Source organism: Hylobates moloch, unplaced genomic scaffold, assembly GCF_009828535.3.
Source record: "Hylobates moloch isolate HMO894 unplaced genomic scaffold, HMol_V3 SCAFFOLD_13, whole genome shotgun sequence".
Lineage (NCBI taxonomy): Eukaryota > Metazoa > Chordata > Mammalia > Primates > Hylobatidae > Hylobates > Hylobates moloch.
Window position 1 is genome coordinate 47,521,019 of NW_026652288.1, and position 26,809 is coordinate 47,547,827.

The 26,809-nt window shown below is 48.2% G+C and overlaps 2 protein-coding genes across 5 annotated transcripts in view; one reads left to right on the forward strand and one right to left on the reverse strand.

Annotated features, from left to right (window-relative positions):
* Positions 1–1,425: 1,425 nt before the first annotated feature.
* INHBC (inhibin subunit beta C) lies at positions 1,426–19,427 on the reverse strand. Its single transcript, XM_032172251.2, has 2 exons — positions 19,012–19,427; positions 1,426–4,217 (listed from the first exon to the last, which is right to left on the reverse strand). Exons 1-2 carry the CDS (start codon positions 19,322–19,324, stop codon positions 3,472–3,474), a joined length of 1,059 nt encoding a protein of 352 aa, XP_032028142.1. The 5' UTR covers positions 19,325–19,427; the 3' UTR covers positions 1,426–3,471.
* Positions 19,428–23,818: 4,391 nt separating this feature from the next.
* R3HDM2 (R3H domain containing 2) overlaps positions 23,819–26,809 on the forward strand; it is a 183,436-nt gene continuing 180,445 nt past the window's right edge. For 2 of the 4 annotated variants that reach the window (XM_058426225.1, XM_058426226.1), the window contains exon 1: positions 23,819–24,141. The gene's annotated coding sequence lies outside the window, so the exon portion shown is untranslated. The remainder of the gene's footprint in view (positions 24,142–26,809) is intronic. The other 2 variants (XM_032173278.2, XM_032173279.2) reach the window with 1 other exon arrangement.

Here is a 26,809-nt window from a genome sequence, read left to right on the forward strand (position 1 = left end):
GGTGGTCTCAAGCTCCTGGGCTCAAGCGATCCTCTCACCTCAGCCTCCCAAGGTGCTAGGATTATAGACATGAGCCACTGCACCCAGTCCTCACTGGCTTTAAATGAGGGGGGATTCAGACCCCTCCACCTTGAATTCATGAGGGTGGGCCTCATGCTAGCTTTTCTCCTTATGCCCCAGTTTCTCCAAGAAGCTTGACGGGGAGAAAGCTGTGGGGGAAGTGGGTGTGATTTGGAAATGTGTCTTTACTCCACTTTGTTCATCTCCCCTCTGTTTAGATGATAGGGGCTGTCAAGAGAGACTATTAGGTCTGGGGGACAGGGTTCCTAATTGGAGGGCTGGGCCTCAGTACCACCAGTGTCCACCATGTGGCAGTGCCGCGCCTCTGGACATCAGCTGGCTTGCAGCTGGCTGGAGCTTCCCAGGGACAGGGAAGGGGCAGCTCTGGGGAATGGAGCGATGAGGAGTGCTCCTCAACCTCTCACTCTGGGGACCCTGCCTCCCCCACAAGAGACAGGGACAAGCTGGTTCCTCTGTTCTTTCCCCATCACACTGCCAGAGAAGAGAGACTGTCTTCAGGATCCACATCACTGCTACCTTTGGTTTTGGACCTCATCGCACAAACACGTGGCAATGGAGCTTGGTGATACACCAGGCTCTTCCTAGAACCTCAGGGCACTATTTGGTGGGGGTGGAGTGGGGTGGGGGTGCACTGAGATGATTAGACCCTCCTGTCCACCCTGCATTTCTCCCCAAGCTCTGAAACACATTCAAGAACTCTGTCCAGTGTTCTCCCCAGCTCCCAGCTCCCATTCTGTTGGTCGGGCTGGTAAATGACAACCCTCTACCCCCTCGCGTCTGGAACATCGGTCAGCAAAGTGGAGGTATCTATCCATGGTGGTGCCTTAGAAGGCTTACCTGTTGGTATCAGTAGGCAGTCAGGGGAAGTGACAAGAAGTGGCTGCAGGAGTCACTGACCCCACCTCTCCCCACCCTCACTGTCAGGTGCCCCCAATTTCCAGCTCTTCCCACCCCCTTGCTGCTGTGCCTGGCCTGGCCCTACCTCCCCACTGACACTTACGTCAGAGCTCAGCTATAAATACGTTCTTAGCATCTTAGTCACTTTTCCCAAGAAGTGCTCCTGGGTTATAAATACCCCAGCCATCTGCCTCACTGCCTGCCCTACCACCAACCTGGTTGGGGGCTGGGGATAGCGACAGGCTTGGGGGTAGGTAAGGAAGTAGAAGACAGGCTTGGAGGTGGATAAGGAAGTAGAAGAAGCGGGAGTGGTTATCTTGCTCAAATGAGAAAAGCCTGAAGGGGTCCAGAGGTAGGAGCTAGGAAGCTCTAGAAGAAAATGTTTGGAAGAAGACAGACCCACTCTCTCCCCTTATTACAAAAGACAGAGCCAAAAAAGAAAGGGAATAATACTGATCCTGTTTTTATTTAAAAGTAGGCTATTTTTTCATCAGGGATTTTTTGCATTAACTTTGACTTTAAAATAATATTGCATTAAAGTCTTATCTTGATTAATAAATTGTTCACCAACCCCTTAAAATTTAGCGCCCCCCAGGTGAATGACTCACTTTGCTTTACCCCAGTCTTAGCCCTGGGGACTAAGCTGTACTTGGGAAGGAGGTTAGATCTGGGGGTCGGGGGTGTGTGGGGGAGACACCAGAAGGCCTCCTTAGATTCTCCTTAGATGAAGGTCTCCTCAAGTCAAAGGTGGGATAACTTCCATGGGTTGCCCAGGAAGCCCTCAGGCTCAGATTTACAGTCCCCCAGGCAGTCCTTTTCAGACTTTCTCCTCTAGGGTTTCTATTTCAGGGACCTCTTACCCTCATAGGAGGGGGTTATAAACTGAGCAAACACAGACATCACGTTTACCAAAGAACACATGGGTTTTGCGCAAACTCGGCCTTGGGCTGCAGACAATATCGACTTTGTGGTTCAGGACTGTCCAACCAAAGGGAGGAGATGTGGGGGAGGAAGGGCAAAGGTCTAAAAAAGACCCAGTCTCAGAGCAAATGCCACCCTCTCCTCATCCAGGCCTTCCTCTTCTCCCTGTCCCACTCCAGCAGCCCTTGCCCATTCCAGCTTCCAGGCAGGACTCCTGGGTGGAGCACTGGGGACGGGTGAAAGGAAGGCAAGTCAGAGGTCCTGGCAGCCAGCTCTGAGCGTGCCTCTGCCTCCTACACTTGCGTGCACACAGCTGGTCAGTTTACTGGATGACTAAGCATCGATCTGTCTCATCTTTTGGAGGGATTACAGAGGGAACAGGTAAAGCCTAGGTTTTTATTAGCCATGAGACCTCAAAGATGGTTCTGGAAGGATAGAGGGACGGGGGTGCCTAAGAAAGAAGAGGCATAAAGTGTGAGATGGATACAATAGCTCAGTTCTGAGGAGACCATGTGAAGAGAGAGCAGAGTAGGCAGACTACAGCATAGGCAGGCAGCCTCTGTGTCATCTGGGGTGCCAGTTAGGGCCCTTGTAGGAGATAGAGGACCATTCAGCTCTCTGTTTTTCTTCATCAAGAGAACTTAGTGAAGGAATTATTTACAGAGGTATAGGCAGAGTTAAGGGAACCAGTAAGAGATGTTGAGGCCCCAGGGACTAGCAAGATAGAAAGCCTTTAGGACCCCCTAGTGTTGAAGCAGTTATATCAGAATGTAGGCAGAGCTGGGACCATGGAAGGGGGTAGCCAGGCTACTAGTGTAGGGACACAGAATAGCCACAGTTACACAGAACCATGGCACCTAGGCAGAGAGGGAACAGGGATAAGAAATGCCCTGACCTCAGCAGGAAGCCAGAGGGCAGGGGAGCTCAGGTGGTAGAGCTCAGGCGAGTCAGCCCTTAAGGGCATAAAGAAAGGCAGAGAAGGACAAAAAATGGATGAAGGTATGCAAAGAGAGCTTTAGCAGTTCACCTGGACAACTAAGAAGGAAAGGGGCTCACAACAAAGAGGTGGGTAAGTAAGCCTCTATTTTGGGCAGCAGTGATCTAAACTTTGGTGAATCCAAAGAAGGGGCTCTCTGGAGATGCACAAAAATCGGGGGAAGGGGCTGTTTCAGCTCATCTTGGAGTGGAGACCATCGAGTAGAGAGGACAGGAAGGCATAGTGGGTTATGGGGTCAATTAAAGGTGAGCTAAGGGTGTCTTTGCCTGGGAACCAGATGGCATCGCTCATGGTTGAAGATGGGTCTGAGTCCCTTGAGTCGGGGTTAAGCATGTGGGGCTAGCGGGATGGACCATGCCCTAGGAAAGAGGGTAGTGGTCAGGAAGATGGCACAGTGACTTGCTTTAGATGAAGGTTTCTTCAAGTCAAAGGTGGGATAATTTCCATAAGATGCTCAGGAAGAGGCAGTCCACATTCTGGACAGAGAATGAGGTCATTCCCTCCTCTCAAGGAAGTGCACTTCTGTAGGGGCGTGTTTTCCCATGCAACCTTGGGCTGCCCATACCACACACAGACTAACTGCACCCACAGGCCTCCACTACCATGTCAGGTATGTCAGTCTTGACAATGTTGCTGTCCCTGTCATAATAGAGCAGAGACAGGGGGCGCCGGGCCGTGGGTACACAGCATGAGCCCCCTCCAGTGGTGCCTGCAGCTGTGTTGGCCTTGAGAAGATTGAGCACTGCAGTGTGAAAGGAGGCAGCAATACCAGGCATGCCTGCTATGTGTAGTGGGCACTGCCCTATGCAGAAGTTCATGGCGTAGCCCTCAGGCTGGATGATCCAGTCGTGCCAGCCAATCTCACGGAAGTCCACAAAAAACTCTTGTCGACAGCACATCCTGGACCCTCCTTGGCAGTCGATGCCTCGTCGGTGAATCCGGTGTTTGCCCCCAACTCTCACCCGGGCTGCCACAAAAGGCCTATGGGCAGCTCCACCCAGGATGACTGAGCTCTGGGCCACCTGGCCTTCAAGTACCAGCTCCAGGGTCAGGTGCCCCTGGCTGCAGGCAGCTTGAGCTTCAGGCCCCAAGAGGAGTTGATGCCAGCCACTGGCATCCACCTCCAGCAGGTACTGAGTAGCCAAGGAGAGGTTGGTGTTATGTGGACCCAGCACAAGGACCCTCACTTTCAAGGTCCAAGTGGTATTGGAAGGGAGCTGCACAAAGAACACGAGACTGGCCTGCTGGACCTCCCTGTCACCAGCAGTTCTATCAGAGGAGAAGTGAAAATCAAGACGAGTCTGGTTGATGGTGGAGAGGCCTGTGGACATAAGAAGCCCGAGTCATTGCGGCCTTCTGAGTGTCAATTCTACCAACTATTTCTCTATACTCAGCATTCTTGAGTTGTCTATAGCACTTGGCATTTGCTACAGTTTAAACATGTCCTCCAAAGTTCATGTGCTGGAAATTGGACCCCCAATGCAGTGGTGTTGGGAAGTGGGGCCTAATGGGAGGTGTTTGGGTCATGGGAACACCACCTTCATGAATGGATTAATGCCCTTATCTTGGGAATGGGTACCTTATAAAAGGAGAAGTTTAATTCTCAGCCCCACCCTCTCTTTGCCCTTCTGCCATGGACTAACACAGCAAGAAGCAAGAAGCCCTCACCAGAGGCCAGCCCCTTGATCTTGGACTTACCAGCCACCAGAACCATGAGTTAATACGTTTCTGCTCATTATAAATGACCTAGTCTGTGGTATTCTGTTATACCAGCACAAAATGGACTAAGACAGCACTGCTGACAATCCTTTCGTTCCTGAAAATCTTTTCTCTCTTGGCTTCCGTGACACAACTCTTGTTATAATTCTTCCCTGGTTTTCTTTGCTGGCTTTTCTTTCTCTGACCATCCCTTTAATATCAGAGTTTTCCAAGGTCTGTCTTGGACTTTCATTTCCTTCTAGTCTACATTAAGGGAGCTCTTAATGAGACTCATGGTCAAGCAACATAATTTTTTTTTTTTTTTTTTTAAGACGGAGTCTCATTCTGTCACTTAGGCTGGAGTGCAGTGGCGTGATCTTGGCTCACTGCAACCTCTGCCTCCTGGGTTCAAGTGATTCTTCTGCCTCAGCCTTCCAAGTAGCTGGGATTACAGGTGCCTGCCACCACTCCCGGTTAATTTTTGTATTTTTAGTAGAGACGGGGTTTCACCATGTTGGCCAGCCTGGTTTTGAACTCCTGACCTTGTGATCCACTCGCCTCGGTCTCCCAAAGTGCTGGGATTACCGGCGTGAGCCACCATGCCTAGCCAAGCAACACAATTTTTATGTTGGTGATTCCCAAATCTGTATGCCTAGACCAGACCATTTTGCATATTTGGACCAGACATATAGATTTGGAAATCACCAAGCTTCAGGCCTAGATTTCTAACTACTTACTTTTGTCACATGAATGTCCTGGCAGCACATTAAAATCAATTTGTCCCAGAGCTGGGTGCAGTAGTGCACGCCTGTAATCCCAGCTACTTGGGAGACTGAGGCAACATGCCCAAGACAAGCCCAGGCAACATGGCAAGACCCCATCTTATAAATACATATGTGTGTGCGTATGTGTGTGTATATATATGTATCTATGTGTATACATGTGTGCGTACACATATACAAACACAAACACACACACGTATATTATATACATATATATGTGTAATATATATATATATATTTTTTTTTTTTTTTGAGACAGAATTTTGTGCCTGTTGCCCAGGCTGGAGTGCAATGGTGCAATCTCAGCTCACTGCAACCTCCGCCTCTCGGGTTCAAGCAATTCTCCTGCCTCAGCCTCCCAAGTAGCTGCACCCAGCTAATTTTGTATTTTCAGTAGAGACAGGGTTTCTCCATGTTGGTCAGGCTGGTCTGGAACTCCTGACCTCAAGTGATTCGCCCCGCTCAGCCTCCCAAAGTGCTGGGATTACAGGCGTAAGCCACCGCGCCTGGCCTATATATTTTTTTAATCAATTTTTTTCAACCTGAAAAATCATTACTTTCCTTCCTATATACCCCCTTTTCATTCTTGGTGGTGCCACTACCCTCTTTATCACCTGTAAAAACTCTATGATCAGCCGGGCATGGTGACTCACGTCTGTAATCCCAGCACTTTGGGAGGCTGAGGCAGGTGGATCACCTTAGGTCAGGAGTTTGAGACAAGCCTGGCCAACATGGTGAAACCCCATATCTACTAAAAATACAAAAATTAGCCAGGCGTGGTGGTGGGCGCCTGTAATCCCAGCTACTTGGGAGGCTGAGGCAGGAGAATCGCTTGAACTCGGGAGGCAGAGGTTGCAATGAGCCAAGACCACACCATTGCACTCCATCCTGAGTGACAGAGCGAGGCTCCGCCTCAAAAAAAGGAAAAAAAAAACTATGATTACTTTCTTTACTCCCCATATACCTTGTCTCACCAGAATGGTTCTAATGCCTGTGCATTTTTTTATATCCCTATTACTACTGCCCAATTTCCTCTTATCATCCCTCACCTTCCTTACTGAACATCTTAGTTGGGTTTCTATTCCCTCCGCTCTACTGCAATTGCACACGTCAAGATCACCAACACCTTCCACAAAACAAATCTATCCATTTGTATTCATCTTACTTGACCATTAAGCAGTGTTTGACACAGTTAACCACTCCCTCCTTCTTCCATATTTTCTTCTCTTGGCTTTTATAACACTGGCCACTCTATCTTTTTCTCCTCTATTGACAGCTCCTCTTTGTCGGCCCAACCTTTAAATGTTGGAAGTCAGGCCAGGCGTGGTGGCTCACACCTGTAATCCCAGAACTTTGGGAGACTGAGGTGGATGGATTGCTTGAGTCCAGGAGTTTGAGATCAGTGAGATCAGCCCGGACAACTTGGCAAAACCCTGTCTCTACAAAAATTACAAAATTACCCAGGCGTAGTAGTGTACACCTGTAGTCCCAGCTACTACAGAGGGCTAAGGTGGAAGGATTGCTTGACCCTGGGAGATCAAGGCTATAGTGAGACATCAACGCACCACTGCACTCCAGGCTGGGCAACAAAGTGAGACTGTGTCTCAAATAAATAAATAAATAAATAAATAAATAAATAAAGTCCTAAGCTCCCTTCTCTTCTCTATCTATACCCTCTCCCAGAATGATCATCCATTCCATGGCTTTCAATTCCATCTATATGCTGATGACTTCCAAATATATATCTCTGGTCCTGACCTCTCCCTGAGCCCCAGCCTTGTATGTCCAAGTGCCTATCTGATATTTGACTTGAACATCCAATGATATTGCAATCTCTTCTTTTTTTAATTAAAAAAAATTTTTTAGGCCGGATGTGGTGGCTCACACCTGTAATCCCAGCACTTTGGGAGGCCGAGGCGGGTGGATCAGTTGAGGTCAGGAGTTCGAGACCAGCCTGGCCAACATGGTGAAACCCTGTCTTTACTAAAATTACAAAAAATCAGCCAGGCATGTTGGCACATGCCTGTAATCCCAGCTACTCAGGAGGCTGAGGCAGGAGAATTGCTTGAACCCAGGAGGTGGCCGTTGCAGTGAGCTGACATCGTGCCACTGCACTCCACCCTGGGTAACAGAGAGAGACTCTGTCTCAAAAAAAAAAAAAAAAAAACCACAAAAATTTAGCCAGGCATGGTGTGGGCACCTGTAATCCCAGCTACTTGGGAGGCTGAGGCAGGAGAATCACTTGAACCTGGGAGGCAGAGGTTGCAGTGAGCCGAGATTGTACCATTGCACTCTAGCCTGGACGACAGAGCAAGATTCTGTCTCCAAAAAAAAAAAAAAAAAATTTACATGGAGATGGAGGTGGGGGGGGGGGGGTCTCACTATGTTACCCAGCAGACTGGTCTTGAACTCCTGGCCTTAAGTGATCCTCTCACCTTGGCCTCCCAAAGTGCTGAGATCACAGGCATGAGTCAATGTGCCCAGCCTCAATCCTGTACAAGGAAGTCTAAATGTATCCCCCCAATCCAAACCTGTTCCTTCTCCAAACTTCTCCTCTGTAAACGCATTGCTAAGGCAAAATCTTGATTGTGTTTATCCTCTACTTTGAAATTATCTGAAAGTTTTATCAACTCTAGTTCTAATTCATAATATAATTTCACTTCTCCCCACTTCCTCTACTACACATTAGTCCAACTCACAACCATCTTTTTAACTATAGCTTTCGTTCACTCAAGTGATTCACTCTTGCCCTCCAAACCATTCTCCAAATATCAGCCAGTGATCTTTTTATAAATCTGATTAGTTTTATCTTCTCAGCTTAAAACACTTCAAAGTCTTCCCCTTGCTCTTTGGATAAAATCTAAACTCCTTGAAATAGAAAACTTGTTTGACACTTAACTACTACACCCTGCCTATACTGGCCTTTTTCTATTCCTCAAATTCACCAAACATAAAGCTATCTCATAGCCTTTACACTTGCTAGTCCCTTTCCCTGGAACATCTTTCCAAGATCTTTGAATGACTGACTTCTTTTTGGCATTCAGCTCAGATGTCTCCTCCTCAGAGAGGCTTCAGGCTTCCTTCCTAATCTATCTAAAGGAGGCTTCAGCCAGGCGTGGTGGCACATGCCTGTAATCGCAGCACTACGGGAGGTCAAGGTGGTAGGATTGCTTGAGGCCAGGAGTTTGAGACCAACTGGGCAACATAGTGAGACCCTGCCTCTTCAATAAGTAAAAATAAATAAATAAATAAAAAATAGCTGGGCATGGAGGAACACACCTGTAATCCCAGCCACTTGGGAGAATCACTTGAGCCCAGGAGGTCAAAGCTGCAATGAGCCAAGATCATGCCACTGCACTCTAGCTTGGGCAACAGAGCGAGACTGTCTCAAAAATGAAATAAAATAGAATAAAATGTAATAAAATAAAATAAAATAAAAATAGCCTTCAATCCTGCCTCCATCTCTCTAATATATCATCCTGCTTAATTGTTTGTATAGCCATTATCATGTTATTATGGTCTATGATCAGTGTGTTTTTTTTTTTTTTTCTGAGACAGGGTCTTGCTCTGTCACCCAGGCTAGATTGCAGTGGTACGATCTTGGCTCACTGCAACTTCCACCTACCCGAGTCAAGCATTGAACCTGAGTAGCTGGGATTACAGGCATGCACCACCACGCCCTGCTAATTTTTGTATTTTTAGTAGAGACGGGGTTTCACCATGTTGGCCAGGCCACTCCGGAACTCCTGACCTTGTGATCCTCCTGCCTCGGGCTCCCAAAGTGCTGGGATTACAGGCGTGAGCCACCAAGCCCAGTCCAGTGTGATTCTTCATTCATTTGTTTACTACGTATTTCTCCTACCCCTCCTTCTTCCCTGCAGCTAGAATGTAAGCTCCATGAAAACAGCAGTTGTGCCTGTATGGTTCACCATTGTATCCCTAGTACTTGGTATTTAGTAAGCACTCAATAAACACTTGTTGAGACCAAGCGCGGTGGCTCACACCTGTAATCCCTGCACTTTGGGAGGCCGAGATGGGAGGATCACCTGAGGTCATGAGGTCATGAATTTGAGATCAGCCTGGCCAACATGGTGAAACCCCTTTTCTACTAAACATACAAAAATTAGCTGAGTGTGGTGGCATGCACTTGTAGTCCCAGCTACTCAGGAGGCTGAGGCAGGAGAATTGCTTGAACTCGGGAGGCAAAGGTTGCAGTGAGCAGAGATCACGCCACTGCACTCCAGCCTGGGTGACAGAGCCAGACTCTGTCTCAAAAACAAACAAACAAACAAACAAACAAAATACTTGTTGAATGATCTTTCATTTATTTAATTATTTTTTGTTAACATCAGGATTCTTTTCCCAAAACATGGATGGATCATAAAATTCATGGTCTCAAAAACCTTATTAGTTAATAAAGTCCTAACTCTTAGGAAGCAGTTAAATACCCATTGTAATTTGGCCTTAGCTACTTTTTTTTTTTTAAAGTAAAAAATGCTTTATGAGGCCCGGCGCGGTGGCTCATGCCTGTAATCCCAGCACTTTGGGAGGCCAAGGTGGGCAGATCACCTGAGGTCGGGAGTTCGAGACAAGCCTGAACAACATGGAGAAACCCCATCTCTACTAAAAATACAAAATTAGCCAGGCGTGGTGGCACACGCCTGTAATCCCAGCTACTCAGGAGGCTGAGGCAGGAGAATTGCTTGAACCTGGGAGTCGGAGGTTGTGGTGAGCTGAGATTACGCCATTGCACTCCAGCCTGGGCAACAAGAGCGAAACTCTGTCTCAAAAAAAGAAAAAAAAATTAGCTGGGCATGGTGGCACGCCCCTGTAGTCCCAGCTACTCAGGAAGCTGAGGCAGGAGAATCACTTGAACCCAGGAGGCGGAGGTTGCAGTGAGCCGAGGTCGCACCACCGCACTCCAGCCTGGCAACAGAGCAAGACTCCATCTCAAAAAAACAAAACAAAACAAAACAAAAAACAAAAAGAGTGCTTTATTATGGGAATGGAACTGATACTCTCATGGGCTCAAAAAGGCAGGATATGAAGTTAAACTAGGCTTCATGTAAATTGGAAAGTCAGGAATAGGGTTCTTTTTTTTTTTTTGGAGACGGAGTCTTACTCTTGTCTCCTGGGCTGGAGCACAGTGGCGCAATCTCGGCTCACTGCAACCTCAGCCTCCCGGGTTCAAGCAATTCTCCTGCCTCTGCCTCCCGAGTAGCTGGGATTAGAGACACCCGCCACCATGCCCAGCTAATTTTTGTATTTTTAGTAGAGACAGGGTTTCCCCATGTTGGCCAGGCTGGTCTTGAACTCCTGACCTTAGGTGATCCGCCCACCTCAGCCTCCCAAAGTGCTGGGATTACAGGTGTGAGTCAACGCGACCAGCAGGAACAAGGTTGCTCTTGACAGCTCTCAGAGCCAACAAGATCTCTTTCATCTCTCTCTCTCTAGATAAGTCAGTTCCACTCTTCTCTCTCTGTGGATCTACTACTTCTGCCTCCTTGTCAGCTTCCTCAGGTCCCAGAGTTGTAGCCCAGGTCCCAAGTCTATAGGACCTTTTGCTCAGCTCCTCCTAAGTGAGCAGATCTTCCAGTGTCCCAATTCCAAAATCCTAAAAGAGTCTGACTGGCCCAACTAATCTTTTTCTTGCTAGGTCACAAAGCACCCTATAGTTAGCGCCTTTTAAGTCACTCCAGTTATGGCAGGCAAACATAAGACCAACAGGGGCTGTAGTAGACTATTACACTGTTGGCCCCAAAGGCCAACACCTCCCAATATTCATGGCTTTGTGCTGTCCCTTTCCATATTAATGCTGGGCTTCGCCATGTGACTTGATTTGGGCAGTGAGACATTAGCAAGCACGGTGTTTATTGAGTACTTACATATTGAGGCATTCCACTCTTGGAAGCCAGCCACAGTGCTTTAAAGGAAGTTGAGCTAGACTACTAAATTATGAGAAGTCATGTGGGGAGAGACTTTGGAGGATTAGAGACCATCTTATATGTTCCAGTCCCATCTGAGTCCCCAACTGAAGTTGCATGGGAGACCTCAGCTACACCACATGGAGCAGAAGAACTGTCCAGATAAGCACAGTCAAACCAAAAAATCATGAGAGTGGCTGGGGGCAGTGGCTCATGCTTGTAATCCCAGCACTTTGGGAGGCTGAGGTGGGCGGATCACTTGAAGTCAGGAGTTCAAGACCAGCCTGTCCAACATGGTGAAACCCTGTCTCTACTAAAAATACAAAAAAAGCCAGGCATGGTGGTGGGTACCTATAATCCCAACTACTCGGGAGGCTGAGGGAAGAGAATCTCTTGAACCCTGGAGACGGAGGTTGCAGTGACCCAAGACTGCACCACTGCACTCTAGCCTGGGCAACAGAGTGAGACTCCATCTAAAAAAAAAAAAAAAAGAATCATGAGAAATAATGAATGTATTGTTTTAAGCCTCTATGTTTTGGGCTGGTTTGTTATATTGATAAGTAACTGAAACAAAAATTAGTATCAGAAGTGGGGTGCTACCATCACAAAAACCTAAAATATGTTGCGTTGGCTTTTTTTTTTTTTTTTTCGAGACGGAGTTTTGATCTTATTGCCCAGGCTGGAGTGCAGTGATGTGATCTTGGCTCACTGCAACCTCTGCCTCCTGGGTTCAAGCGATTCTCCTGCCTCAGCCTCCCCAGTAGCTGGGATTACAGGCATGTACCACCACACCCGGCTTTTTTTTTTTTTTTTTTGAGATGGAATTTCACTCTTGTTGCCCAGGCTGGAGTGCAATGGCACGAACTCAGCTCACTGCAACCTCCACCCTCCGGTTCAAGCAATTCTCTTGCTGCCTCAGCCTCCTGAGTAGCTGGGATTACAGACATGTGCCACCACACCTGGCTAATTTTTTGTATTTTTAGTAGAGATGGATTTCTCCATGTTGGTCAGTCTGATCTCGAACTCCTGACCTCAGGTGATCCACCCGCCTTGGCCTCCCAAAGTGCTGGGATTACAGGCGTGAGCCACTGTGCCCCACATGCCCGGCTATTTTTGTATTTTTAGTGGAGATGGGGTTTTTCCATGTTGGTCAGGCTGGTCTCGAACTCGCGACCTCAGGTGATCCGCCTGCCTCAGCCTCCCAAAGTGCTGGGATTACAGGCGTGAGCCACAGCACCCGGCCTTTTTTTTTTTTTTTTTTAAGAAACATCTTGCTATGTTGACCAGGCTGGTCTCAAACTTCCGGCCTCAAGTGATCCTCCCACCCTGGCCTCCCAAAGTGTTGGGATTACAGGCATGAGCCACTGTGCTTGGTCAGTTGCACTGGCTTCAGGAATGAGTGGCAGGCAGAAGTTAGAAGGATAGGGAAGAAACTGTTAGTAAAGGAAGGAAGAACAGTGAGGAAATTGCTATTGGAAGCTGAAGAAAGGGGAACTTGTATTGTGTATTGGCTATCACCTGTGGTAACTTAGAAGCCAGGAAAGATATCTAACAAAGTTGTGAATTTAGCTAATGATATTTCCAGGCAGAATGCTGAAAATGCCAATTGGTATATTTTAGTTGCCTAAGATAAGGCATTTCGGGAGAGAGATGAACTAAAAAAGGAACTGTGGCTGGGCGCGGTGGCTAACACCTATAATCCCAGCACTTTGGGAGGCCGAGGAGGGCAGATCACAAGGTCAAGAGATTGAGACTATCCGGGCTAACATGGTGAAAACCCATTTCTACTAAAAATACAAAAATTAGCTGGGTTTGGTGGTGTGCACCTGTAGTCCCAGCTACTCAGGAGGCTGAGGCAGGAGAATCGCTTGAACCCAGGAGGCAGAGGTTGCAGTGAGCCAAAATTGCACCACTGCACTCCAGCCTGGTGACAGAGCAAGACTCCGTCTCAAAAAAAAAAAAAAAAAAAGACACTGTTCAATTTTCAAACAGAATTTAGAGAAAATATTTCTAAAAGGACTTGCTAAATTAAAAAATAGAACCCCTTACTCTATGTTGCTAATTTTTCAGAAAAAAAAAAAAAAAAAACTTTCTTCATGTTGTACATGTAGAGGAAAGAAAAGAAAAATAACAACAAAAATTCTTTTTCATTCTTCCTCTCTGACAAAAGGTTCTTAAAGTAAGAAATTACCTCAGGGTAAAAATCAATCCAGGGCATTTCCAGTAATACAGGGACTCAGAGTGAAGATCAAAACAAATAAAAGGTCAGCTATAAAACCTTTTGTTAGCTAGTCATGGGAACACATGCCTATAGCCCCAGCTACTCAGAAGGCTGAAGCAGGAGGATCCCTTGAGGCCAGGAGTTTGAGGCTATAATGCAATATTATTGAGGCTGCAAATAGCCACTATACTCCAGCCTGGGCAACATAGCGAGACCATGTCTAAAACACAAACCAAAAAAATGCTTTGTTTGTTAAGATCTAACTTTTTTTTTTTGATCTAAAATTTAAGACGATGTTCTGTCAACCCTCACAACTAGACAAATGCACTTCTAAACATCTTAAAGGTGTCATCCCATGACACAGACTTGTAGCCTAAAGAAGGGTCTGTCTTGATAGAATGTGGTGCCTTCTGTATAACTAAGTAGACTACAATTTATTATTTACAGGGTCCACAGAGTTTTAAAGAGAAGTTTAATACTGAAAGCAGCACCAGTTTGGATTAAAAGGGACAATTCAAAATAGAAAGGGGTCTCTGGGCCCCCAACTCTGGGCAGAAAGTAGGCTGAGAAAACTACTCGGCCACAAACACAGATCATTTCCTATTTAAAAGGAAAGACATCTCAGCAGGTAGAGTGCCAAGGACTGAGAGGGTGGATTTGGAAGTCCAGGAGAGCAGTGGTGAACAATGGGAAATACCAGGGAGCAGAACCAGGCCCTAACTAACCAAGGGAATTCTGGGTTTGGAGTGGACCTAGATATTTGCCTGGCTGAATATAAGAAGTTTTATAGCGGGGAGCGGTGGCTCACGCTTGTAATCCCAGCACTTTGGGAGGCCGAGGCGGGCGGATCACGAGGTCAGGAGATCGAGACCACGGTGAAACCCTGTCTCTACTGAAAATACAAAAAAATTAGCCGGGCGTGGTGGCGGGCGCCTGTAGTCCCAGCTACTCGGGAGGCTGAGGCAGGAGAATGGCGTGATCCCGGGAGGCGGAGCTTGCAGTGAGCCGAGACTGCGCCACTGCACTCCAGCCTGGGCGACAGAGCGAGACTCCGTCTCAAAAAAAAAAAAAAAAAAAGAAGAAGTTTTATGGATCAGTGACTGCTCTGTGTCTCCTATTCTCCCATACCCCATTTTGAACAGGAGTATCTGTTATGTTTATCCTGTCCCTGTCTCCTCGGCATTGTATGTTAGGTGCGTGGGAGGTAGAGAACTTGTATTTTTAGGACACAGACAGTGGTATGCTGGTAAATGTTTAATAACTGGTCTCCAGGGAAAAAAATCAAAAGCCCTGATTTGTAGTCTTTGTCAATTTCTATAGCATAAATTCTCCCACCATGGCTGATTTCAAGCTGCTAATGTGACATCACTGAATGCTGAGTTGGGAGAAGATGTTCACAATCAGCTTTCATAAGTCAGAATAAGCCAGTGCTAGGACACCACTGAAGGCCCCTGCACCTGAAGAAATGTACCAGAAGAGCCTCACCTATATTTGCACCTAATTCAGGTGATGAGATGCTGTACTTCAGCCTGATCCTGATGCCATAAAGGGATGAAAGTTTGATGTGGGTAGCTGGGAGAGGATGATTGTATTTTGCTTGTGGGAGAGATATAAATTGTTAGGGGTCAGAGGGCAGACTTTAGTAGGCTGCTAGATTGGTAGTCCCCAATAAACACTACCTCATGGATTTCATGCCTTCGTCTAGTTCCATCTCACAGTGATTGATTCTAGGCTTGGCTACAATGACTTGCTTTGTCAATAGGACATTAGCAAGCAGGGTGTATGTAGAAGTTTGAGAATAATTTGCACATTGAAATTATCCTCTTGGAATCTAGCCACCATTTTCTAAAGAAACTTGGGATAGACCATTGAATGATAAGAGGCTTCATGGAGAGAGGCTGCTACATTCCCTCAAAATTCATATGTTGAAATCCTAACCCCCATGTGATCGTATTAGGAAGTGGAGCCTTTGGGAGGTGATTAAGTAATGAGGGTGGAGCCCTTATTAATAGGATTAGTGCCTTTATAAAAGATTTTCAGAGAGCTGCCTTGTCCCTTTCCTCCATGGGCAGGCACTAAGTCTACTCTCTAGTTCCTGCTCCCTCCCACTTTAACATTCAAAGTACTTTACCTGTATTAGCCCATTTAATTCTCTCAACTATCCTCTTATTATCCCCATTTAACAAATGAGAAAACTATTAACCACTAGGTCAAATAATAATGGCTAATAAATGGCTGAGCAAGAATCTGAGCCCAGGCTATCTAGCTCCAGTTCAAGCGGGGTCTTGAAACAGGCAGGGGCAGGTGCAGTGGCTCACGCCTGTAATCCTAGCACTTTGGGAGGCCGAGGCGAGCAGATCACTCGAGGTCAGGAGTTCGAGACCAGCCTGGCCAACATGGTGAAACCCCGTCTCTACAAAAAATACAAAAATTAGCCGGGTTTAGTGGCGTTCACCTGTAGTCCCAGATACTTGGGAGGCTGAGGCAGGAGAATGGCTTGAACCCGGGAGGCGAGGGTTGCAGGGAGCTGAGACTGTGCCATTGCACTCCAACCTGGGCAACAGAATGAGACTCCATCTCAAACAAACAAACAAACAAACAAACAAAAAAACGAGGGAATGAGGGGCCAGAAATGGGAAGGGTCTTCTAGACCTAAGAAAGAGCTTGCAAAGGGCTCAATTGGCATTTTCTTTCTTTCTTTTTTTTTTTTGAGACGGAGTCTCGCTCTTTCACCCAGGCTGGAGTGCAGTGGCGCAGTCTCAGCTCACTGCAGGCTCCGCCTCCTGGGTTCACGCCATTCTCCCGCCTCAGCCTCCCGAGTAGCTGGGACTACAGGTGCCCGCCACCACGCCCGGCTAATTTTTTGTATTTTTTTTAGTGGAGACGGAGTTTCACCGTGTTAGCCAGGATGGTCTCGATCTCCTGACCTCGTGATCCGCCCTCCTCAGCCTCCCAAAGTGCTGGGATTACAGGCGTGAGCCACCGCGCCCGGTCACTTTCTTTCTTTTTTTGAGACGGAGTGTCACTCTGTTCCCCAGGCTGGAGTGCAGCGGCGCAATCTCGGCTCACTGCAAGCTCTGCCTCCAGGGTCCACGCCATTCTCCTGCCTCAGCCTCCAGAGTAGCTGGGACTACAGGTGCCCGCCACCATGCCCAGCTAATTTTTTTGAGTGTTTTTAGTAGAGACGGGGTTTCACCATGTTAGCCAGGATGGTCTCGATCTCCTGACTTTGTGATCTGCGCGACTCGGCCTCCCAAATTGCTAGGATTACAGGCGTGAGCCACCGTGCCCGGCCTTCAATTTGCATTTTCTAGAGTCCTGGCTTAGAATTTCTGATCTGCTCACTATATACTCCAACTATTCCCCTGTCTATGGAAGTAACTATCTCTCCACCTTGTCCTCTATCTTTTATCCATCTTTCTTTAATTAATTAATTTTAGAGATGGGGGTCTCACTCTGTTGCCCAGGCTGGAGGGCAGTGGTGCAAACAGCTCAGTGCAGTCTCAAACTCCTGGGCTCAATGATCCTCCATCTCAGCCTCCCAAATAGCTGGGACTGCAGGTGCACTCCACCGCACCCAGCTGTTTTTAGCCCAGGGATGGTGGCTCATGTCTGTAATCTTAGCATTTTGCGAGGCTGAGGCGAGTGGATTGCTTGAGCCTAAAAGTTCAAGACCAACCTGGGCAACGTGATGAAATCCTGTCTCTATAAAAAAATATACGCTGGGCGCAGTGGCTCACGCCTGTAATCCCAGCACTTTGGGAGGGTGAGGCAGGCGGATCACAAGGTCAGGAGATTGAGATTATCCTGGCTAACACGGTGAAACCCTGTCTCTACTAAAAATACATAAAAAGTAGCCAGGTGTGGTGGTGGGCGCCTGTAGTCCCAGCTACTCGGGAGGCTGAGGCAGGAGAATGGCGTGAACCGAGGAGGTGGAGCTTGCAGTGAGCCAAGATCGCGCCACTGCACTCCAGCTTGGGCGACAAAGTGAGACTCCATCTCAAAAAATAAAATAAAATAAAATAAAAAATAAAAAAATTAGCCAGGCATGATGGTGCATACCTGCAGTCTCAGCTACTTGGGAGGCTGAGGTGGGAGGATCACCTGAGCTTGAGCCTGGGAGGTTGAGGCTGCAATGAGCTGTGATCATACCACTGCATTTCAGCCTGGGTGACAGAGGAAGACTCTGTCTCAAAAAAAAAAAAAAAGAAAAGAAAAAGAAAAGGCCGGGCACAGTGGCTCACACTTGTAATCCCAGCACTTTGGGAGGCCAAGGCGGGCGGATCACGAGGTCAGGAGCTCGAGACCAGCGTGGCCAACATAGTGAAACCCCGTCTCTACTAAAAATACAAAAATTAGCCGGGTATGGTGACACATGCCTGTAGTCCCAGCTACTCGGGAGGCTGAGGTGGGAGAACTGCTTGAACCCAGGTGGCAGAGGTTGCAGTGACCTGAGACCATGCCATTGCACTCCGGCCTGGGTGACACAGTGAGAGTCTATTTAAAAAAAAAAAAAAAAAAAGTTTTTTAAAAGGAGACAGGGTTGCCGGGTGCGGTGGCTCACGCCTGTAATCCCAGCACTTTGGGAGGCTGAGGCGGGAGGATCATGCGGTCAGGAGTTTGAGATCAGCTTGGCCAACACGGTGAAACCCAGTCTCTACTAAAAATACAAAAATTAGCCGGGTGTGGTGGCGGGTACCTGTAATCCTAGCTACTCAAGAGGCTGGGGCAGGAGAATTGCTTGAACCCAGGAGGTGGAGGTTGCAGTGAGCAGAGATCATGCCACTGCACTCCAGCCTGGGTGACAGAGCAAGACTCTGTCTCAGGGCAAAAAAAAAAGGGTCTTAGCTACGTTGCTCAGGCTGGTCTCGAACTCCTGGCTTCAAGTGATCCTCCTGCCTTCTGAGTAACTGGGATTACAGGCACAAGCCACTGTGCCCAGCCCCTTTATCCATCTTTCTGAGTCCCATTTTGATCCTGTTCTCTGTGATATGGGGACCTGAGGTATATATGGGAACATGACATATGGTGAGGTATTGTAGTCCTGGTGTTTTATTTTTTCTTCTTTTACTCAAATGAGGCATCTGGAGGAGAGGGGAAGGGAGGGGCTAGATCGTGGGGCCAGAGAAAGGAGAGACTCCCCACCTCCCAGTCGCTGTGTGCAGGCCCAGGAAGTGGATGGGCTCACACCACAGCCCGTGGGTTTGTGGGGCCTGCAGAGAAAGGAGCCAGAGGAGATGACGGCAGCCAATCTCAAAAGAAGTGAAATTTACCAGCTTTCCAGCTGCCTATTGGTCAGGTCTGAGCTACCAGAGTGACCCCAGGGGGATGTGGGGGTTGTGGGGACACCTGGGATAAGGAGATTACAGCCTGTGGGAAGCAGGGGTTGGATGGTTTTTGGGGAAGGAGTCAGAGGTAAGGCTAGTGAGGAAACTTTTCCTTTCCTTGAGGGGTCAAGTTCTGGGGAAGAGCTACAGATCAGGAACCCACCTGTCTCGGCAAAGCTGATGATTTCACATTCCTGTTCCCCGTTGTCCTCCGGAAGTGCCCCCTGTGGGACCCCGCGGAGGCGCTGCAGTGCAGTCCTCAAAGCGGCTCTGGACACAGGGCGATTCAGTGTTGGGCGCTGAGTGAGGTGCAGCTTGTCCAAGATGCTTCTCTTGGCCAGATCAAGAAGCAGCTCCCGCTGGCTCTCCAGTTCCAAGGTGGGCCCCCCACATGCTGGACACTGACCGCCAGCTCTGGGAGTGGCCACTGTGGTTGGAGCCAGGAGGAGAAAGGCCAGAAGCAATGAGGAGGTCATTGCTGGGGAAGGCCCTTCTTGAGCAATACAGACTCAGGGCTCAGGGTCTCAACAGCTGTGGTCTCAACTCTGTCCTGGCTGCCAGAGGCCCTGGAAGAAGTGTGCGTCCAGCTGGCATGGCTCCTTGTTGCAGGGGACAGAGCAGCAGCCAAACATCTGACTTGAAAATGAAGCCAGTTACAGGTGGAACTTGGCAGAATCTGCCAACGCATAGTCAGTGAAAGTACAGAGTGGGGGACGTGAGGAGAGGTTGGTTTGTTTAGGGAAAGACATGTCCCTGGGCCAATGTTGGGAGACAGTTGTTATCCATGTGAGCTGCCAGGCCTGGGGACAAAGGTGAGAGATTAAATTCCTCCTCAGATCTCTACCCTTGCTGGGAATTCTGGGGATGGGGGAAAGGGACAGATCACAGGTTTTGGGAAAGAATGTTAAAGGGAGACTCTCAAACAAGAAGGGGTCATTGGCAAGGCACTTTAGCTCACTGTCATACATGAACAATTGAGAGTTGCATTCTTTTTTGCCTGGTGTTTCTCAAAGCCCATCCCCATCCCTCCATCCTCCCTCCCTGGGGTTCTCAATCTAGTCTTATTTGTTAGCCCTGGTTGAGTTTTGCCCAAGAGGTCTCAAAACCATGAAGTCTGAAGGTTAAGGGAAGGGAGGCACAGTGTTCTAGCCATGTCTTCGATGCTCTCAGAGGGAACTCTTTTATTTATTTATTTATTTTTTGAGACGGAGTTCACTCTTGTTGCCCAGGCTGGAGTGCAATGGCACGATCTTGGCTCACCGCAACCTCCACCTCCCAGGTTCAAGTGCTTCTCCTGCCTCAGCCTCCTGAGTAGCTGGGATTACAGGCATGCACCACCATGCCCGGCTAATTTTGTATTTTTAGTAGAGACAGGGTTTCTCCATATTGGTCAGGCTGGTCTTGAACTCCCGACCTCAGGTGATCCGCCCACCTCGGCCTCCCAAAGTGCTGGGATTACAGGCGTGAGCCACCGCGCCCGGCTCTCAGAGGGAACTCTTAAGGTGGGTAAAGGGCTTGAGTTCCAGATTTGCTCACCCTTTGGGGTTTTTTTCTGTCTTGGAAAAGAAGTTTTGAGATTCCCTTTTTTTTTTCTTTTGAGATGGAGTCTTGCTCTGTCGCCCAGGCTGGAGTGCAGTGGCGTAATTTCAGCTCACTGCAACCTCTGCCTTGCGGGTTCAAGCAATTCTCCTGCCTCAGCCTCCTGGGTAGCTGGGATTACAGGTGCGTGCCACCATGCCTGGTTAATTTTTGTGTTTTTAGTAGAGACGGGGTTTCACCATGTTGGTCAGGCTGGTCTCGAACTCCTGACCTCGTGATCTGCCCGCCTCGGCCTCCCAACATGCTGGGATTACAGGCGTGAGCCACCGTGCCCAGCCAGGAGTATAGGTTTTAAATCCAGGTATTCTTGGTTGTTGTTCTTCAGTTCTTGCACTTGTCTCAGAAACATTTCAGGCTTTCATTCTGTGTCAGGGCACTGAGAAAATAAAACAATTTTCATCTGGGAAATGCAAGTCTTTTAAGATTATCAGGCTCAGAGAGACATTAAAATGAGACAGCAGACCAGGCACGGTGGCTCAAGCCTATAATCCCAGCACTTTAGGAGGCCAAAGTGGGCAAATCATTTGAACTCACGAGTTCAAGACCAGCCTGGGCAACATAGCCAGACCCTATCTGTACTAAAATAATAAATAAATAAATAAAATAAAATTTAAAAAAAGCTGGGAGTGGTGGTGTGTGCCTGTAGTCCCAGCTATTCAAGAGGCTGAGACTGGAGGATCATTTGAGCCCAGGAGGTGGAAGGTGCAGTGAGCTGTAATTGTACTGCTGCACACCTGCCTGGGAAATAGAGTGAGAGCATGTCTCAAAAATAAATAAATAAATAAATAAATAAATAAATAAATAAATAAATAAAATGAGACGGCAATCATGTCCTACTCCCTGCTTTTGAGCTATGTATTCATCTCTTTTTTTTTTGAGAGGGAGTCTCGCTCTGTCGCCCAGGCTGGAGTGCAGTGGTGCAATCTCGGCTCACTGCAAGCTCCGCCTCCTGGGCTCACGCCATTCTCCTGCCTCAGCCTCCCTACTACAGGCGCCCACCACCACGCCCGGCTAATTTTTTTGTATTTTTAGTAGAGACGGGGTTTCACCATGGTCTTGATCTCCTGACCTCGTGATCTGCCCGCCTCGGCCTCCCAAAGTGCTGGGATTACAAGCGTGAGCCACCGCGCCTGGCCATGTATTCATCTCTTGAAATTGCTTGCTATTGCCACAAGTAACTATAAATTAACGTAATAATGCTGCACTGGACACTATAACCTAGATCCTATAGCTTAACAATGTATAGCCAGTCACTAATCAATGTTATTTCTGTAAACCAACAAGAATACCTGACAACTTTGTATCAGTCTACTCCCTGTCTCCTTCTTTTTTGCCCTTAAAAACGTGCTTGTAGGCTGGGCGTGATGGCTCATGTCTGTAATTCCAGTACTTTGGGAGGCCGAAGTGGGCAGTTCACTTGGGGTCAGGAGTTTGAGACTAGCCTGGCCAGCATGGTGATACCCCATCTGTACTAAAAATACCAAAGAAAAATAAAAAAATAAAAAAATAAAAATTAGCCGGGCGTGGTGGCGGGCGCCTGTAATCCCAGCTACCTGAGAGGCTGAGGCAGGAGAATCACCTGAACCCAGGAGGTGGAGGTTGCAGTGAGCTGAGATCACGCCACTGCACTCCAGCCTGGGTGACAGAGCAAGACTCCGCCTCAAAAAAAATAAATAAATAAAATCTGGAACTTTGGTTTAATTATTGTGCCTCAGGTTTCCTCATCTATAAAACAGGTATAATAATAGTACCTATTGTATTGAGGATTTGATAGTAACAATAGATGTAGAATGCTACACATTGTATATTGTACTTACATACACATAATACGAATATTAGCTATTATTTCCTACTGGTCATCCCTGCCTGGTCTGGAACTCCTGAGCTCAAACGATCCACCTGCCTTGGCCTCCCAAAGTGCTAGGTGTGAGCCACTGCGCCCGGCCAAGACAAAAAGTTTAAATCGTGGTGAAAAGTGGCAGGTTAGATCAGTTCAGTTCAGTTGTATTTTTCTTCCCCCGTTGTTGTTCTCTAGAGGGTTGAGAGAATTTGGGGGCAGGAGGCAGTGATGACCAAGAGAGAGGGCTGGGCGAGGTGGCTCACACCTGTAATCCCAGCACTTTGGAAGGCCAAGGCAGGTGGATCACCTGAGGCCAGGAGTTCGAGACCAGCCTGGCCAACATGGCAAAACCCTGTCTCTACTAAAAATACAAAAAATAGCCGGGCGTGATGGTGCATGCCTGTAGTCCCAGCTACTCCGGACGCTGAGGCAGGAGAATCCCTTGAACCTGAGAGGTGGAGGTTGCAGTGAACCGACATTGCACCACTGCAATCTAGTTGCCTGGGTGACAAAGGGAGACCCCATCTCAAAAATAAATAAATAAATAAATAAATAAATAAATCAAACAAACAAAAAAACACCAACCAACCTGGAACTTGCTCATCCTTGAAGGAAAGATGAACTTCATGCCTCTATGACTTTGCTGGAATCTCCATTCTTACCTCTCTAGTGAACTATTTATAGTCTCAAGATTAGCTGGAATTTCACCTGTAGTTTCTTTGTAACTTACTCAATCTCTTTTACCTCTAAGAACGAATTGCTGTTCCTTGTGTTTCCATAGCACATTTAAACCTTTCTATTGTAGCACTTAAATTGTACTATAATTATTTGACTTTTTTTGCCTACCGCAGTTCCTGTCACAAGGTAAATATTTAATGGTCGAATTCTACAAAAGACTACATTGCTTCTTTGAGGGAGTTTGGTCAGTAAATTATCCACACACACATAATCAGTAACTAAATTGATTCTGCCTAGAATGGACAAAACGGGGGAGGTTGGGCATTTAAGACGATTTTTGAGAACTGTATCTTCGAGAGGGGATGATGGTAAGAATGTGATCTTAATAGGACAGACTGAGTTCCTCCTAGGTCAGTTTTTTTCATCTTTACGTAAAATGGACATTTACCTGCTGAACTATAGTTATCCATGTATGCAACAAATACCGAGTGTACGTTCTTTTGGTACAGGAGTTACTGCCCTAAGTGAAAGGCTGTTTTGAAAGTGCTCTGTAAACTGAAATTACTTTAGAATGATCACTATTAGTATTATATTGAAATCCAGGGTATTCTATCTAACAGACTTGATGGGTTTAAGGAGGACCGAGACTCCCAATGGCTCCGGATTGGTGTCCTGACACAGGTAACGCGGAAGGAGGAGAGGGCGAGCGAGCTAGTGAGTGCGAGTGCGCGCGCGCCGGCGGGAGTGCGTGCGGCAGGCGGTGAGCCCCGCAGGGCTGCTGAGGGGCACGCGGGAAGCCAGGAAGCAGGGACGGGCAGAACGCAGGACGCGGTGACGACAACGCCGGACGTACTGACGTAGCGCGCAGCCGCAGCGGGGGGCGGACTCTGGGCTTTTCTTCCCCTTCTGATTTTCCCCTCCCCCCTTTTCTCCCTTTCCGGGTTTGGTTCCCCCCTTTTCTTCCCCTCTCCCCCCTCCTTCCCAAGCCCCTTTTCCCTCCCCCGTCCCAGTCCCCCCTGCTTCCCAGCCCTCGGCCCCAGGGAAGCCCCGGCCGAGAAAAGCCCGCCCCCAGAAGCGCGCCGCCGCCGGCCGTCGGGGCCGAGCCGCAGCCGAGCGGCCGTGGGCCCGGGCGGCGGGCGGAGACGCGGGCGCCCTCCCCGCTACGGCCCGCGCGAGGTGAGGCCACCTCCCGGCCGAGGGGGCGGGCGGCCCGGACGGCTTGTGGGGAGGGGGCGTGGCGGCCGCGCGGGCGGGCGCGAGGAGGCCCCGCGGCCTGGGTTCCCCGCGCCTGGCAGCTGGTCCCGGGGACGATGGGTCAGGGTCAGATGGCCCCGGGAAGGACTGCTCCAAGTGTGCGCTGCTGGAGAGAAGCTGGGGGCGCGGGGCGGAGGGCGGCGGTGCGGGGGCAGGGGGGTGGCGCCACCTGTGGCCTTTGCGGGGGGACCTAAAAACTGTTACGCCCTTGTAGTGCTTCGGGGTGGCTAGCTCCGTGTGTTTCTTGGGTGGCGGTTTTCCTTTGAGCGTGGAGCATGGAAAAATAGGACGGAGAGGTGTAGAAGAAGTGTTTAAAATCGTGCTGGTGTCCAGGTTTCTTACAGGGACGGGGATTTGAGTTGGCACATACAAGGAGATGTTTCTATAGCTTAAAACTTGGGCCTACACTAAGCTCATAACTTACTCGAGCCCCTGAAAACGCTTCGATTCGTTTTCCCGTAGAGCTAACATTTTTCAACATTTGTGGCCATTAGTCTCGGAACTACCAGGAATACTTACTTAGAGTGAATTGTCATTGGATAATAATGAGGAATGACCGAATAACAATCCCAGAACTGCATTAAAACGGAAGAAAGAAAAGTGGAAAAGTTTGAATTCAGATCCCAGTTGGATGAATATTCTTGTACATATTTGTTCAGATAGATAACTAAGATTGAGAAGCCTGAGTCCTGTCTGATATGCATAAGCCACGTGGAGACTCAAGGAAGGAGGAAAGTGACAGGTTTCACTTCAGGAATATCACAAATTCGTAGCATTTTCTTGTATTTTTAGATAGATTTGCAGTTGAATTATTTGTGGCTCTTGTTCCTAATGCTTTTTGTTGTTGTTGTTCCACCAATATTCCCCCCCCCCACCCCACCCCCCTTTTGATGCTGGGGTATCAAGACAAAAAGTTGTATTTTTTTTTGAGACAGGGTCTCAGTCTGTCACCCAGAATGGAGTGTAGTGGTTCCTTTTCGGCTCAATGCGACCTCTGCCTCCTGGCCTCAAGTGATCCTCCTACCTCAGCCCCCCAAGTAGCTGGGAGTACAGGCGTGAGCCACCACTCCTGGCTGATTTTTGTAGAGATGGGGTTTCACCTTGCTGCCCAGGCTGGTCTGGAACTCCTGGGCTCAAGTGATCCACCTGCCTTGGCCTCCGAAAGTGGTAGGCGTGAGCCACCGCGCCGGGAAAGACAAAAAGTTTAAATAGTGGTGAAAAGTGGCCGGTTAGATTAATTCAGTTCAGTTTTTAGTTGTATTTTTCTTACCCTGTTGCTGTTCTCCAGAGTTGAGAGAAAAGATAACTTTTTTCTTGAAGGCCTGATGAACTCACAAGTTAAATTTCAGAGTTGAAGTTCCAGTTGTCTTTGTGTCCATTATATGATGAGTAGAGCTTCACAGTTTTTTTTTCACAGGGATGGGATCTTGCTATGTTGCCCAGGCTGGTCTTGAACTCCTGGCCTTAAGTGATCCTCTGGCCTCAGACTCCCAAAAGCACTGGGGTTACAGGCGTGAGTCATTGCTCTTGGCAGAGCTTCACAATGCAAAGTTTTTAAAAAATTTGACAAATAAAAATAGCGTGCCTGACTGGCTGGGCCCGGTGACTCATGCTGTAATCCCAGCACTTTGGGAGGCCAAGGCAGGTGGATCACCTGAGGTCAGGAGTTTGAGACCAGCCTGGCCAACATGGTGGAACCTCATCTCTACTAAAAATACAAAAAGTAGCCAGGCGTGGTGGCAGGCACCTGTAATCTCAGCTTCTTGGCAGGCTGAGATGGGAGAAGCATTTGAACCCGGGAGGCGGAGGTTGCAGTAAGCCAAGATCGTGCCACTGTACTCCACGCTGGGCAACAGAGCGAGAGACTGTCTCAAAAAAAAAAATAATAATAATAATAGCATGCCTAATATTTTTTAATGGAAAGTTAAGAGAGGAGATGGCTTCCTTTCTCTTTCAAAATAAAAACCAATATTACTTTTTGTTGTTGTTGTTCTGTTCTCGCTCTGTCACCCAGGCTGGAGTGCAGTGGTGCAATCTCGGCTCACTGCAAGCTCCGTCTCCTGGGTTAACGCCATTCTCCTGCCTCAGCCTCCTGGGTAGCTGGGACTACAGGCGCCCCCCCCCCCCACACCCCCCACCACACCCGGCTAATATTTTGTATTTTTAGTAGAGACGAGGTTTCACCGTGTTAGCCAGGATGGTCTCCATCTCCTGATCTCATGATCTGCCCACCTCAGCCTCCCAAAGTGCTGGGATTACAGGCATGAGCCACCGCACCCAGCCAAACCAATCTTAGCTTTAAAGCTCTAGATCTGTGGCACCCTTTCCCCCTAACATGCACACTGGCCTCTGGCTGTTCCTTGAGCACACTAGGCACACTTCTGCCTCAAGGTCTATGCTCTTGTTCCCTCTTCCTGAATTACCTTTCTCTTACAAAGCTGTATAAGAGCATAGCCTGTCTGTCCCCTCACCTCCTTCAGGTCTTTACTCAAATTTCACTTTTTTTTTTTTTGAGATGGAGTCTTGCTCTGTCACCCAGGCTGGAGTGTAGTGGCATGATCTCGGCTCACTGCAACCTCCACCTCCTGGG